The sequence below is a fragment of the Hyla sarda genome, chromosome 6 (genome assembly GCF_029499605.1).
Source record: "Hyla sarda isolate aHylSar1 chromosome 6, aHylSar1.hap1, whole genome shotgun sequence".
Classification (NCBI taxonomy): domain Eukaryota; kingdom Metazoa; phylum Chordata; class Amphibia; order Anura; family Hylidae; genus Hyla; species Hyla sarda.
In genome coordinates, this window is record NC_079194.1 from 52,639,325 (window position 1) to 52,653,337 (window position 14,013).

Below are 14,013 nucleotides of genomic sequence, written 5' to 3' on the forward strand. Positions count from 1 at the left end.
TTATATCAGTTTTTTACTAAATTATGGCGGTTTCACGGTATTTAATTGTATTTTTTTTTTATGGGAATTTTTTATTTGATTTGATTTTAATTTCATTTTTAAAATGGGAAAAGGGGGAGGGATTTTGACTTTTATTAGGGGAAGGTTTAAATGATCTTTATTCACTTTTTTTTTTCACTTTTTTTTTTTTTGCAATGTTATAGCTCCCATAGGGGGCTATAGCATTGCATACACTGATCTTTTACATTGATCATTGTTATCCCATAGGATAACATTGATCAATGATTCTGCCACCTGACTGGATCTTAGGCACTGAGCAGTCATTCAGCGATCGGACACACAGGAGGAAGGTAAGGCACCCTCCTCATGTCCTCCAGCTGTTCGGGACGCCATGATTTCGCCGTGGCGGTCTCGAACAGCCCACTGAGCTAACAGGCACTGATTAGCTTTCATTTTAGACGTGGGGATCAACTTTGAACGCGTGCTTCTTCCGGCCATACGTATGTGCGAAACGGAGCTTATTGCCTATCTGTAACCCCCCCAGGTCAATGTCCCTCTCCCCAGCATGTATTGCTAGTATATTGAATAAAGAAGTCTGAAGACACGAGATTTCATTTTCCTTTGATCTACGTATCTGTATATTACCTATAGCCAGAGCACCGCCATATGTTCACACCGCCATATGTTTACACCGCCATATGTTTACACCGAAGGAGAAGAACACCTTCCACATTTCGGTCTCCGCATACCACAGTTGCCAAACACATCTATAAACTGATTTCTAAAGAGTTAATAGCACGCGGCACTGCAATCGGTGCTGCACGCTATTAGCCACTGGTCCCGGCCGTTGCTAGGTGCTGGGTCCGACCTGGTCCTGTGTTATAGAAAGGGAGAAAAAAACACACCGGTATTCGGTATGAACCGGTATACCGCCCAGCAAGCACTCGTGTAGTGTGTAATAGTAGAATTAGGGTTAAAGCAACTAACCGTAGAAAGAGAGCAGTGAGCCAGGGATATCTTTATTTGTCTTTATTTGTTCATTAGGTTAGTAGATTGGTAGGCGATCATCAGACCCACATAGCTTCATGACCCGCACAGCACACATCCGTGTCATCCGTGTCACATGATAACGCTCCTAGGGCTTACAAAGAACAACATGCTGGAGGATGTAGCGATAGAAGGCATAAAATATTTCTTCAAATAAACCTACCCGTGGGTATGATAACCCAATATAATCTCAGCATACAAAAAGGCGACGTCAGGTAGGGAAAAAAATGCAGTGTCCTAATGTTAGCTGGGAGTAATAGTGATATATATCACTAACACCTAAAATACCTGCATTGCTTCTGACACTTTATCAGGACTCAGTATCGGAGAAGACCGAGCTTTTAAAGGGGTTCTCGGGTGCTTAAACATCTTATCCCCTATCCAAAGCATAGGGGATAAGATGCCTGATCGCGGTAGTCCCCCCGCTGGGGACCCCCGGGATCATGCACTCGGCACCCCGTTTGTAATCAGTCCCCGGAGCGTGTTCGCTCCGGGTCTGATTACGGGCGACTACAGGGCGGGCGGCGTGTGACGTCAGGCCCCCGCCCCCCGTGTGATGTCACGCTCCGCCCCGCAATGCAAGCCTACAGGAGGGGGCGTGATAGCTATCACGCCACTTCCAGTAGGCTTGCATTGAGGGGTGGAGCGTGACATCACACGCCGGCGCAGGCGTGACGTCACACGCCGCCCGCTCTGTAGTCGCCGGTAATCAGTCTGATTACATCAGGATTGATTACAAACGGGGTGCCGAGTGCATGATCCCAGGGGTCCCCAGCGGCGGGACTCCCGCGATCAGGCATCTTATCCCCTATCCTTTGGATAGGGGATACGATGTTTAAGCACCGGAGAACCCCTTTAAAGGGATACTCAAGTGCTCCAGCTTTCTGAACGTTTTGTTCACAATGCTCTGACCCGGAGGCCATGATTTGATGCCACGCCCCCTCCCATAGACTTGCATTGAGGGGGCGGGGTTCAACTGCATGAGGGGGCGGGGATATGACATCACAAGCTCCCGGCGCTGTGAGCGGAGTACCCCTTTAAATTATCGTATTCCAGCGGTAAGTGGCCCAACATAGTCACTAAAAAAAGAGGCCACCTGCAGTTGTTTTTGTAGTTCTGTAGTTTGTTGTGTAGTTCAGTAGTGTATAGTTTGTTGTTTTTCTAGTTCTGTGGTTTGTAGATTTCTTTTACGTGAACGCTGCAGTTCCAATACATAATGATGTATGTGATCTTGTGGACTGCAGCTGTTACTATGTAGTTAAAATCCATCAATAGCACTACAAAAATTCTCAGTGTAACTAAGGCCTAAAGTATCATCAGTCAAACTGATGAAGGGGTAGTTTCACCCCGAAACGCGTAATTGTTTTAATGCTGTACATCAAATAAAGTTGCTGCACTTTACCACTTTATGACCTGAATGTGACTACTTCTGCTGGGATCCTGAGCGCCTGCTGCTAAGGTCGTTATTCATTTTTTCGTATCCCTAAGGCCTAAAGTAAACTTGCACTGTGCCCGTAGTATTGTAAAAATAAAAATATTTTTTTTTTCAATCCTGTAATTCTCTTTTGTAGGGCAGCATGACTGCTATGACTGTCTTCTATCCATTGGACACGGCTCGCCTTAGATTGCAAGGTAATATATAAATGTCTGTTTAATACAGCAGTGCGATATGGTATAGAATTTGTCAAGTGTCCATGCCTCAGCTGATGTATACTTTTTGTATACACTGCTTGGCATTGCCCCTGACGGTGGCCAGTGGTAGCTCCTCCTTCACTACCTCAATCACAAACTCCTGTGCCCCTTCTTCCTATCCCGCCAGTGAACGCAGGAGGCTGCAGTGAGGCCGTAGAGTAGACAGGACTGTGACGGAGAGCGATTACTGGAGATCTGAGTAAGGGGGTTGGAAGCAGTCATCAGTAGGCGGCTGAAGGAGAGCACCCTGCACTGCTGATAACCAATTGGATGTTTTGGGGCACTCTCATGGGTGTATGAAGGGGGACTTTACACCCTGTCGGGCATCCTGCCACTGCACTGCAGCCTGCCACATGTAACAACTCCGCCCAGCCAGGCCTGGGCTCCTGCTGCACCTCCTATAACCCTCCTTCCTGCTGCACCTTCTGTCATTGCTGTCACCCTCCCTCCTGCTGCACCTTTTGTCATTGCTGTCACCCTCCCTCCTGCTGCACCTTCTGTCATTGCTGTCACCCTCCCTCCTGCTGCACCTTTTGTCATTGCTGTCACCCTCCCTCCTACTGCACCTTCTGTCATTGCTGTCACCCTCCCTCCCTGCTGCACCTTCTGTCATTGCTGTCACCCTCCCTCCCGCTGCACCTTCTGTCATTACTGGAATATTCCCTTCTGCTGCACCTCCTGGCACCCTCCTGTCACTGCTTTCACTCTTCCTTCTGTCTCTGCTGTCACCTTTCCTCCTGTTGCACCTCCTGTCACTGCTTTCACCTTTCCTCCTGTTGCACCTCCTGTCACTGCTTTCCCTCTTCCTTCTGTCACTGCTATCACCCTTCCTCCTGGTGCACCTCTTGTCACTGCTGCCCTACCTCTCAAAAAGTGTGAAGAAAAGTTTATAAATATATAAAGAAAAGTCTCTCCCACCAATAAAAATTCAAATTGCCCTTCCTCTAATTTAAAAAAAAAAAATTTGGGGGGGAAAAAGAAATGATGAAATTCACATTCCTGATTTTGCTCAGTCAATGGCGCGAAAGCCAAAATTGTGAATTTTTGATCACATCCCAGAAAAATTTTTTAATAAAAAGTGATAAACACAATACTACTCAAAACTGCTACTGGTAAAAACAGCTCATGGTGCAAAAATAGAAACATCGAGCTGGTCATTTAAAAAAAATAAATAAAAAAAAATCATGGCTCCTTACATTTTTTTCGGGCTCCTAAATACAAAGCAAATTTGTCAAGCCCTGCCTAAAAATATTACTGTCTCTAAAAACAACGTGTGACATCACATCTCCCGCAGCGGGAACCCAGCGTTATAAACATACTGTTTAGAATGCCGGGTGCAGCACGGAGATCGCGGGGTCCCAGCGGTGGGACCCCTATGATCAGACATCTTATCCCCTATTCTTTGGATAGGGGATAAGATGTCTAGGGGTGGAGTACCCCTTTAGCAAATCTACTTGCTTCAGCCTGTCTTGAAAACTTTACTACAGAGTAAAAAAGTAGAAGAAAAGCTGAGAATTTGACACACTTTGTTATACTTTTTATCTTAGTGGATGAGGAGAGAAAGTCGCGCAGTACCCCAGCTGTATTGATGGAAATCATGAAAGAAGAAGGACTGTAAGTACAATACATGTTCAACACAAACATAGACTCGGTTCACACTAGGGTCATGGTTTCTATTTGTAAAAAAAACAATGAGAACTGTACCTTAACATAGATTGTAAAAAATTTGGGTATCTAACTACCACAAATACACAGATCTCCCAATCAAGTAATTACAGAGAAAAAAAAGGGGAGTGAATAAAACTTAGCTTTTAATATGTTGCTTAAAAGATAATACATATAGGCCGGCATTTATCAGTGTAGGTGTAAGTGAAGCATTTATCATTGTAGGTGTAAGTGAAGCATTTATCAGTGTAGGTGTAAGTGAAGCATTTATCAGTGTAGGTGTAAGTGAAGCATTTATCAGTGTAGGTGTAAGTGAAGCATTTATCAGTGTAGGTGTAAGTGAAGCATTTATCATTGTAGGTGTAAGTGAAGCATTTATCATTGTAGGTGTAAGTGAAGCGTTTATCATTGTAGGTGTAAGTGAAGCATTCTCTCCACCTTTTTTGTGTGCTGTAATGTGTAGGAGCACCGAATTTATTAAATGGTCACCGAGCATTTGATACATTTTGTGCAGGTCACATTTTCTGAAATTTTACTCTTCACATACACCAAAAAGCTAAGTCTGGGCTGGTGTAGTTTTAGAGACTTTTCAGTGGCTTTGCGCTTTTATTGCGCTTTTCACAAAAAGGCGCAGTTCATAAAACCCTTCAATATCATGTGTATTGCCAAAATCAGTGGATTGCAACTCAAAATCAGCAGAAAAGTGTAAACTAAAAGGCGCAAAAAAGGCGCAAATAAACCCTACTTGCGCCTTTTTTGCACCTTTTGTAGACACAAAAAACAGTCTAAAGACAACGATAAATGTCAGCCATAGAGTGAATGTACTGTGGAGCCAGACTAGTTTACTCCTTCCACCAAAAAGATGCAATAGTCAATATAGACTCACTGTTAAACACAATGGGTACCAAGTGATATGGTGTATCACAGAGTAGTATTGGCTATCCCAGAAATTAAATCCCTTATTGCTACCCGATGTGTTTAGTGTAGGAATTCCAGCACTGGATGGCCTTCAGTGCGGTGCAGGAGTCCCCCAGTGTGCCATGCTGGATAACCAAATATTTCCACTCTCTAGGACACAGCACCAGTCACAAGGTCTGGGTTAAATACAGTAAAAACAGCTTTATTGCATCAGGGTATAAAGTGCGACGTTTCGGCTCAATAGCATTTCTCAAGCCTTTCTATAGCACATTCAGGGCTGCTGATACAGTGGAGGCCCTGAATCAAATATAATAAGCAGGTCTGGGTCTCCCCCAGTTTTTTCCTGTTTAAAATTGTCGCACAGAAAGTCGCAGTCTAAATATGTGAGACTTTTTCGCATCTTTTGCTTTAGAGGATTTTTAGAACATGATGCATTCTGGTCTATTTTAGACGGGAAAATGCATTGGTGTTGAATTTATCAATAGCGACTATTCAGCAAAAAGTCGCATTGGCCGAAAGTATGCTGAAATGTCCGACCATGCTGGAGCAGGTATAAATACAGTCTAAAGCATAGATCCCGAAGTCCGTGTGCAGAATGTACCAAGAGCCGTGCGCCTTTTGATAAATTAAGCGCACAACAGACCAGTCTAACTCTCTGTAGTTTGGTCTATATTGATGCGGGACATAGACAACTTTGATAAATCTCCCCCATTGTGTTTAACAGTGAGTCTATATTGAGTATTGCATCTTTTTGGTGGAAGGACTAAACTAGTCTGGCTCCACAGTACATTCACTCTATATAGGGGTAGCTTGTAGCTTTTGGGTCCTGATGCAAAAACTGCTACAGGGCCGAATATGCCAAATATAATACTGGTATGGGGCAGTTGTGCTTTAGGGCCCCCTTAGGCACCAGGGCCCCGGTGCGAGTGCTACCTCTATTGCTACGCCCCCGTTTTAAGCAACATATTAAAAGCTACGTTTTATTCACTCCCTTTTTTTTCTCTGAGAACTGTACCTTACTAGTGAATCCTGAAGGACCATTGTGACTATAATGGGGTCCAATTTTTTTTACTGTTGTAAGTTGCCAGGCTGGGCTACAAAACTAAAATGAAGAAAAAAAAAAAACTATCATAAGCCCCAGTCCCTTTCTCTTAATACAAGCAAGTGCCTGCTCAGTCAGTAATTTCCTAAGGCCGGTCACCACAGTGGCCAACAATTGAGCTGTAGTACCAGTTTTGTGTAGTTTCGATTTTTTGATGGCTTTTTATTGCATTTTTTCTTTGATGTGATCAAAAGTCAGCAATTTAGGCAGTGGGAATTTTTTGCGCTTTCGCCATTGATCTTACACTTTAACCCCTTCCCACCCCAGGACGTATGTATACATCCTGGCGATATCCTATTCAGTGCCATGCGCTGCAGGAGATCGCCAGCTGGACCCTGCTGTCAATCACAGCCCGGGGTCCCGCCGCAGCTGCTGAGACTAGGATGGCGCTGGTCTCTGCATCATTAAAGGGGGTATTCTGGCCATAGACATCTTATGCCCTATCCAAAGGATGTCTGATCACAGAATGCGGGTACTGCACGGAGATAGTGACCTTAACCTGTTTCCCAGTAACTATAGCATTGTTAGATACTTTTTTCTATCCTGTATTTCTGTACAGAATTTCTTTCATAGTTGTTGTTTGGGATCACACATTTTCATGTGAATATCCGTAAAGCGTACCCGTCAGATCCAACAAAATTTTTTTTCTCTATCGGCTCCATTGGGGGACACAGACCATGGGTATACGCTGCTGTCTCTAGGAGGCTTGACACTATGGCAACAGAAAAGTCGGCTCCTCCCAGCAGGTTATACCCGCCTCCAGGTCACTGAGCTGATCAGTTTCAGCTTAGTGTCTAAGGAGGATAGACACTGGTCTGGGGTTCTCCTCAGACCAGGTCTTTTATTTTTTATTTTCTTAGTTAGGGAATGTGTTAGTTCTTTTATTCCTTTTTCTTTCCCTTTTCAGGTGGGGACTCAGGAACTGCAGTTCACTGTTTCCCCATTGCGAGAGGTGGCAGGCATCTTGGATGTACTGTTAACCCCCTCTCGCCAACGGTCAGCGCTTGAGGTTGTATCTCATGGGTCCGGGTCCCCTACCTCCCTGTTCGCCTCGCTATGAGCTTGGCTTGCTGCAGGTGACAATGCTGACTGAAGACTACAGTCTGAAGACTTCTAGAGGTAAGTTCTTCAGACTAAGGTGAGTATTTTTTCCTCCCCTTAGGTCATGGACTTGCAACATCTGGAGTCCCCCAGTTTTGGGACCACTAGCTCATAATTGAGCAGTGTGAGGATGGGGCTGGACATAGGATCTTTCCCTTTATTCCCTGCAGGGGGGGGGCACCTTTATTATATTGGGGAGCAGTCTTCTGAGCAGTCAGTGTGTTTAGGGGCACAGTTACAACGCGGCTGCCTTCTCTACGGGCGCCGGCGGCTCCCTAGGCCGCTCCGTTCTCCCTGGGCGCATATGTCTTTCATGTGCGCTCGGGGCTGGGAGCGGGCACCATTATTATTTCTCAGTGGGTTCGGCTGCCAGGGTACTTTAGCTCCACCCTCCCAGGCCGCCTGAGACTCAACAGGGGCGCGAACTGGCCACCAATCAGCCCTATGCGCGTGCAGGGAGCTGCAAGGGCCAATCAGCAGAGCCCTTGCACCTAGCACGGCCCTCTTTTGCTATTGGCCAGCGTCTCTCTCTCCCTCTCTCTCTCTTCTGACTGACTTTATACACAGTTTTTCCTCACAGCAGCTGCCCTGGGGACACAGGCTTGGGTGAGATTGTTAATTTTTTACTATGTCCGTGCCCAGAACTGTTCCTCCCTCTAAACAGTTAACTGGAGTATTTATTACTCATTACACCTGTAAAAGCTGTAATTCAAAAATGCCAGGTTCAGCTGAACCCACTTGTTCTGCCTGCTCCACTGCTCCCCCAGACCCCCCTGCCATCTCTGCCCCGAATGCTTTAGCAGACCCGGTGGTTTCGGCCGCCCCTCCAACCTGGGTTTCTTCCCTCTCCCAGTCCATATCCGATTTGGCTCAGGTCTCCCGTTCTGTGGTGACTGCCTTGGAGAGGTCCACCTTGCACCGGCCCTCTAGAGGGACCCGCTCCCCCTCTCCCTATGCTTCACGCTCTCAAAAGTGTTCTAGTGGTGTCACCTCTGACTCATCCCCTGGGTCTTCTGGTAGACACGGGCGATCCCCTCGTAGGTCTCGCCTCACCGCTCCTACTGGCCACAAATGTCATTCTTCCAGAAGACGTTCCCGTGGTCACCGCTCTGGCTCTCCAGAGCCGCGCACCCGGTCGGAGTCTCCCTGCTCCAGGGCTGCCTCCACTCGTTCACACTCTCCTGGAGAACTTGCTTACGAGGACCGATCGGACACAGTGGACATGGTGAACTCATTGGTTTGGGCCATAAGAGACACCTTTCATCTAGAGGACCCAGAAACTTTGGACGTTGCTCTAGAAGTTTCCTTTCATCGTGCCCAACTGGCACCCAAGGTGTTCAGCTATCATGCTGAATTTGACGCCATTCTGGAATCTGCCTGGAGGCATCCTGATAGGAAGTTTCAGGGTTCTAAGAAAATTCAAGGGCGATATCCATTCGCCAAGGACCTCATCTCTAAGTGGACTTCCCCTCCATCGGTGGACCCACCGGTTTCCCGCCTTTCCAAGGCTACTACGCTGCCGCTGGCGGATGCGGCTGCCTTCAAGGATCCGGCAGACAAGAAGGTAGAGACCTTAGCGAAGCATGCCTTCGCAGCAGCCGGTTCCTCCCTGCTTCCTACCTTCGCTTCTGCCTGGGTGTCGAAGGCCCTTTCGGTTTGGTATTCCCAACTCCGTCAGGGTATTCTTTCAGGATCCCCTACGGAGGAATTGTCGGCTCTAGCTCTTCAATGTTCTAAAGCCGGAGACTTTTTGTGTTCTGCTTCCATGCAGTCGGCCCGCTGTGCTGCCTCTGCCACCGGGAACCTGGTAGCCCTCCGTCGCTCCATATGGCTTAAAGCATGGAACGCGGATGTCGCCTTCAAAAAGTCTCTCACTGAAATCCTGTTTGCCGATTCTCGGCTTTTTGGCAAGCGCCTTGATGAGATTATCTCAGAGGCGACGGGTGGCAAGAGTTCCTTACTGCCCCAGAACAAGGCTAGCACTTCTTTCCATAGGAAGTCCTCTTCTTTTCGGTCCTTTCGGACTTTTGGTTCCAATAAAGGGTCTAGGCAGGCGCCTTCCGGGCGCACCCCTCTTGGAAGTCGGACAACTGTTCCGGCCTTTCGGCGTCCAAATCGGGAACCCGCAAACCTACTTCTGCATGAAGGGATGCTCCCACCCGTAGTTTTTTCTCGGTTGGGAGGTCATCTCTTGTTCTTTAGAGACATCTGGACCACACACATTCAGGACTCCTGGGTCAGGGACGTGGTGTCCAACGGGTACCGGATAGAATTTGCCTCCCTTCCGAGGGACCGTTTTTTTCAGTCCTGGGCCCCCCGGTCTCGTTTTCACTAGCGAGGGAATTTGGGGGGGCTCTTCAGTCCCTTCTTATCCAGGGGGTCACTGTCCCGGTTCCTTCTGGGGAACGGTTTCTGGGTTTCTATTCCAATCTTTTTGTGGTTCCCAAGAAAGGCGGTTCTGTGCGGCCAATCTTGAATCTCAAGCGTCTCAACCAACATCTTCTAATCCGTCATTTCCGTATGGAATCTCTCCGTTCGGTGGTGGCGTCCATGCATCAAGGGGAGTTTCTTTCCTCGGTGGACATCAAAGATGCCCACCTCCATGTTCCAATATTTACTTCTCAATGAGGACATCGTCCTTTTGTCCCGCTCCTTCTCATCCCAGGGAGCGTTTACTCCACAAACTGGATGTGGTACGGGCGGTTAGGACCTATCTCTCTGTCACCTCTTCCTTTGGTCAGTGCGATTCCTTTTTCGTCCTTATGGAAGGTCGTCGTAAGGGACAACCTGCTTCCAAGGCCACCATTTCTCGGTGGATCCAATCTGCTATTTCGGAAGCTTACCGCTGCAAAGGGAAGATCCCACCCTTTTGGGTTTTGGCTCATTCCAACTGTTCTGTTGGGGCATCCTGGGCCCTCCGCAACAGGGCCTCGGCCTCGCAGATCTGTAAGGCGGCCACCTGGTCGTCTTTGCACACTTTCTCGAGGTTCTACCAGGTTCATACCTTCGCATCAGCTGATGCTAGTCTGGGCCGCAAAGTGTTGCAGGCGGCAGTGGTTCAGCCATCTGCCTTACTGATTCTCTGCCCACCCAAGGGACGGCTTTGGTACGTCCCGTGGTCTGTGTCCCCCAATGGAGCCGATAGAGAAAAGAAGATTTTTTGTGCTTACTGTAAAATCTCTTTCTCGAAGGATCTGTTGGGGGACACAGCTCCCACCCTTTCTGGTGTTCCTATTCGGTTATCTGTCCCAGGGTGTGTTTTAATAATTTTTTTCTTCTGGTTCTCGGACAGTTCATGGTTTTTCCTTTGACCTGTCGGTCTCCTCCTATTGCTCTGGGACTAAAGCTGATCAGCTCAGTGACCTGAAGGCGGGTATACCCTGCTGGGAGGAGCCGAATTTTCTGTTGCCAAAGTGTCAAGCCTCCTAGAGACAGCAGCGTATACCCATGGTCTGTGTCCCCCAATGGATCCTTTGAGAAAGAGATTTTACGGTAAGCACAAACAATCTCCTTTTTTATATATCACTCAGTACCTACTCCTGACCATGTACATCTAATTTTTATGTGTCTAGCGCCTTTATTTATTTTTTTATTACACTTTTAATTTAGCTCACTAGTCTGAATTCCTCTCAAAGGGAGGGGGCGTGGCCTCACTGTGCAGGTCTCCGCCCCCTCCCTCAGTATGCTGTCTGCTCACATCTCCCCTAGCATTAGCAAAACTACAACTCCCAGCTTGTCCTCACTGACAGTAGCGGGACACAAGCTGACAGTGGGAGGATTTTTCCTCCAGCTCTGAGCCCTGCACTAACAGCTGTCAATCAAGGAAGTGTGTCCATGACATAGGTGATGATGCATGGACACAGCAGGACTAGTATGTGTCCAAGCAGGCAGGGGAGGCAGTTGTTTGACTGGCTTTTTCAGTATGAAATATTGAAAATTTCCTAATGAAAGCAATTGCAAAACCTATTGGTTTTGTATGCTTTACATGTCAAAAGTTTTTGTATCTGACAGTGCCCATTTAAGGCTCTAGATGAATATTATTTGAGTTTTCTATCTATCCCTGAATAGTATGTCTGTATTATAGTAATTGGTATAAACCTTTTACCATGAATGACTGTGCTAAAAAAAAAAACTACAAATACCAGTGATCAGTTAACTTATTATTTTTATTTTATTTTGTTTTTTTACTTTAATTCCTAGGCTTGCACCATACCGCGGTTGGTTTCCTGTCATTTCCAGTCTCTGCTGCTCCAACTTTGTCTATTTCTACACATTTAACAGTCTCAAGTCCATATGGATAAAAGGGAATGTCCCAACCACCAGCAAGGACTTGACTATTGGCTTCATTGCTGGTAAATACAATAAATGTAAATTACTGTAATGAATACCATAGCATTCCACCACCAATAATCCTTTATTTGTGGTTCCAACAAAAAATGCTGGCACTGGGATTTTTTAAGGAAATAGCTGTAGATTAAAAAAAAAAAAAAAAATGACCCTTACCTTCCTGTAAAATTAATTGCCGCTCCAGCACTGCTGCCGTCTCACACTGTACATGGAAGCATTGCCACTAATGCCAGTGATTGGCTGTGGTATCACATGAATGATGTACATAATTTCTTCTTTGCAGGACCAGCAGGGACCACCAAAAGAGTTGTGGTTATGGGTTACAAAATTACCAGGTTTTTTTTCCAGTTCCTTCTTAAAGGGTACCTCTAATCGTGCTCCTGGTAGCAGGCTATGCCCGAAAATTACTGTGCCGGTTCTGATCCTATGAGAAGAGGAGTAGAAAAGGCCTTATCAGCAGGTGCTCAGGTATCCAGTAGAGATGACACCACCAAGTTGTGAGGGTAGATTAAACAGCAGCTTTATTGTTGTACATCCTTATGATGTATGGCAATAACGCGTTTTGGGGCTATATACCCCTTCTTCAGATTGCCATGTACAAAATTTTCCGCAGAGTGAACATGCCCCAAAGGGCACACACTGGATCCTGCGGGATCTGAAGGGAAAAGAAGAGATCGAGGCAGATTAGGAGAGACGCTGCGGACGGACAGGAAATATAGACATATATAGATTTTTCTCTCCTCTTTATACATTAGACCAGTATTTACCAACAAGTGTGCCTCCAGCTATTGCAAAACTGCAACTCCCAGCATGCTAGGAGCTGGAGGCAACCTGGTTGGAAAACACTGCATTAGACATTGGTCCAGATTTGCTAAAACTGTGCAAGAATCTTGCACAAAAGAAACAGGTTAGTAACAGGAGCTTTAAAAGTATTGATGTGTATGTTAAAGGCTGTCAGGGCCTAATGGGAGTTGTAGTTTTGCTGCAGTTGGAGAGCCACAGGTTAGGGAACACTATTTCAGAACATAGTAACTTTTATATTTATGTAACATATCTGCGCTTGATATTTGGATAATGTTGTAAGTTGTCAATGTCATTTTGTTGATTTTCTTAGGAGTAGTTAATGTCCTGCTCACAACTCCTCTCTGGGTGGTAAATACAAGACTGAAACTTCAAGGTGCCAAGTTTCGAAATGATGATATACGACCCACCACATATACTGGCATTGCAGGTAAGATTCTTAGAACTATGCTTAAGCTCTTTAGACGAGCCATACAGTGGATATAAAAAGTCTACACACCCTTATAAAATGCCAGTTTCTTGTGACCTCCACTTTAAGGGCAGGGTCACACGGATCGGATACTCAGCGGATTATGCACTGCTGATCCTCCGATGACCCGACCCTAAATTGTGCCTCCAGCTGTTCCCCTCTGTGTGCTGCTGGAGGCACAATTTAGGGCCGGTCATCGGGCGGAATGCATGATTTGTTCTGTGTGACCCTACCCTTAATGTGACCTGTAAGGTGAAAATTTCAATTGCGAAACAAACTGAAATTTATGAAAAAGAAAAACTTGAACTCTTGTTTTTGCAAACTTCAGCAGGGCTTGGATATTTTTCTTAGTAAAAAAAAAGGCTTCCTTCTTGCCACCCTGCCTCATAGCCAATTTACCTGTAGAATACAGGAGAAGGTTGGCACATGTAGCACCAAGCAGTATTTGACAGAAATTCCTGCAGTTCCTTTAGTTACAGTAGGCCTCTTGGAAGTCTCCCCGACCAGTTTTGTTCTAGTCTTTTCAGCAATTTTGGAGGGACGTAAATTTCTTGGAAATGTCTCTGATGTGCCTTGTTTTCTTCACTTGATAACGACTGTGTTCCATGGTGTATGTGATGTTTTAGAAATTCTTTTGTACCCGTCTCCTGACTGATATCTTTCAACAATGAGATCCCTCTGATGCTTTGAAAGCTCCCTGGGTACCATCAAAGAGAGATACAGCGCTCCATGGTGTATTAAACGATAAACCTGTGGGGTATATAGAATATAAATTCACCGCTCACCTATGGAGTTTGTGTTTCCACATACACAACAATGGTGAGCGCGTAGAGTGATGGTGTCCACACAGTTAAACGTGGAGATCGTTTAA

At 46.1% G+C, this 14,013-nt stretch overlaps 1 protein-coding gene across 1 annotated transcript in view; it reads left to right on the forward strand.

Annotated features, from left to right (window-relative positions):
* SLC25A17 (solute carrier family 25 member 17) overlaps positions 1-14,013 on the forward strand; it is a 31,378-nt gene that overhangs the window by 3,342 nt on the left and 14,023 nt on the right. Inside the window, exons 2-5 of the mRNA XM_056523716.1 lie at positions 2,619-2,679; positions 4,287-4,353; positions 11,726-11,877; positions 12,987-13,103. Coding sequence (XP_056379691.1) covers positions 2,619-2,679; positions 4,287-4,353; positions 11,726-11,877; positions 12,987-13,103 — 397 coding nt within the window. The remainder of the gene's footprint in view (positions 1-2,618; positions 2,680-4,286; positions 4,354-11,725; positions 11,878-12,986; positions 13,104-14,013) is intronic.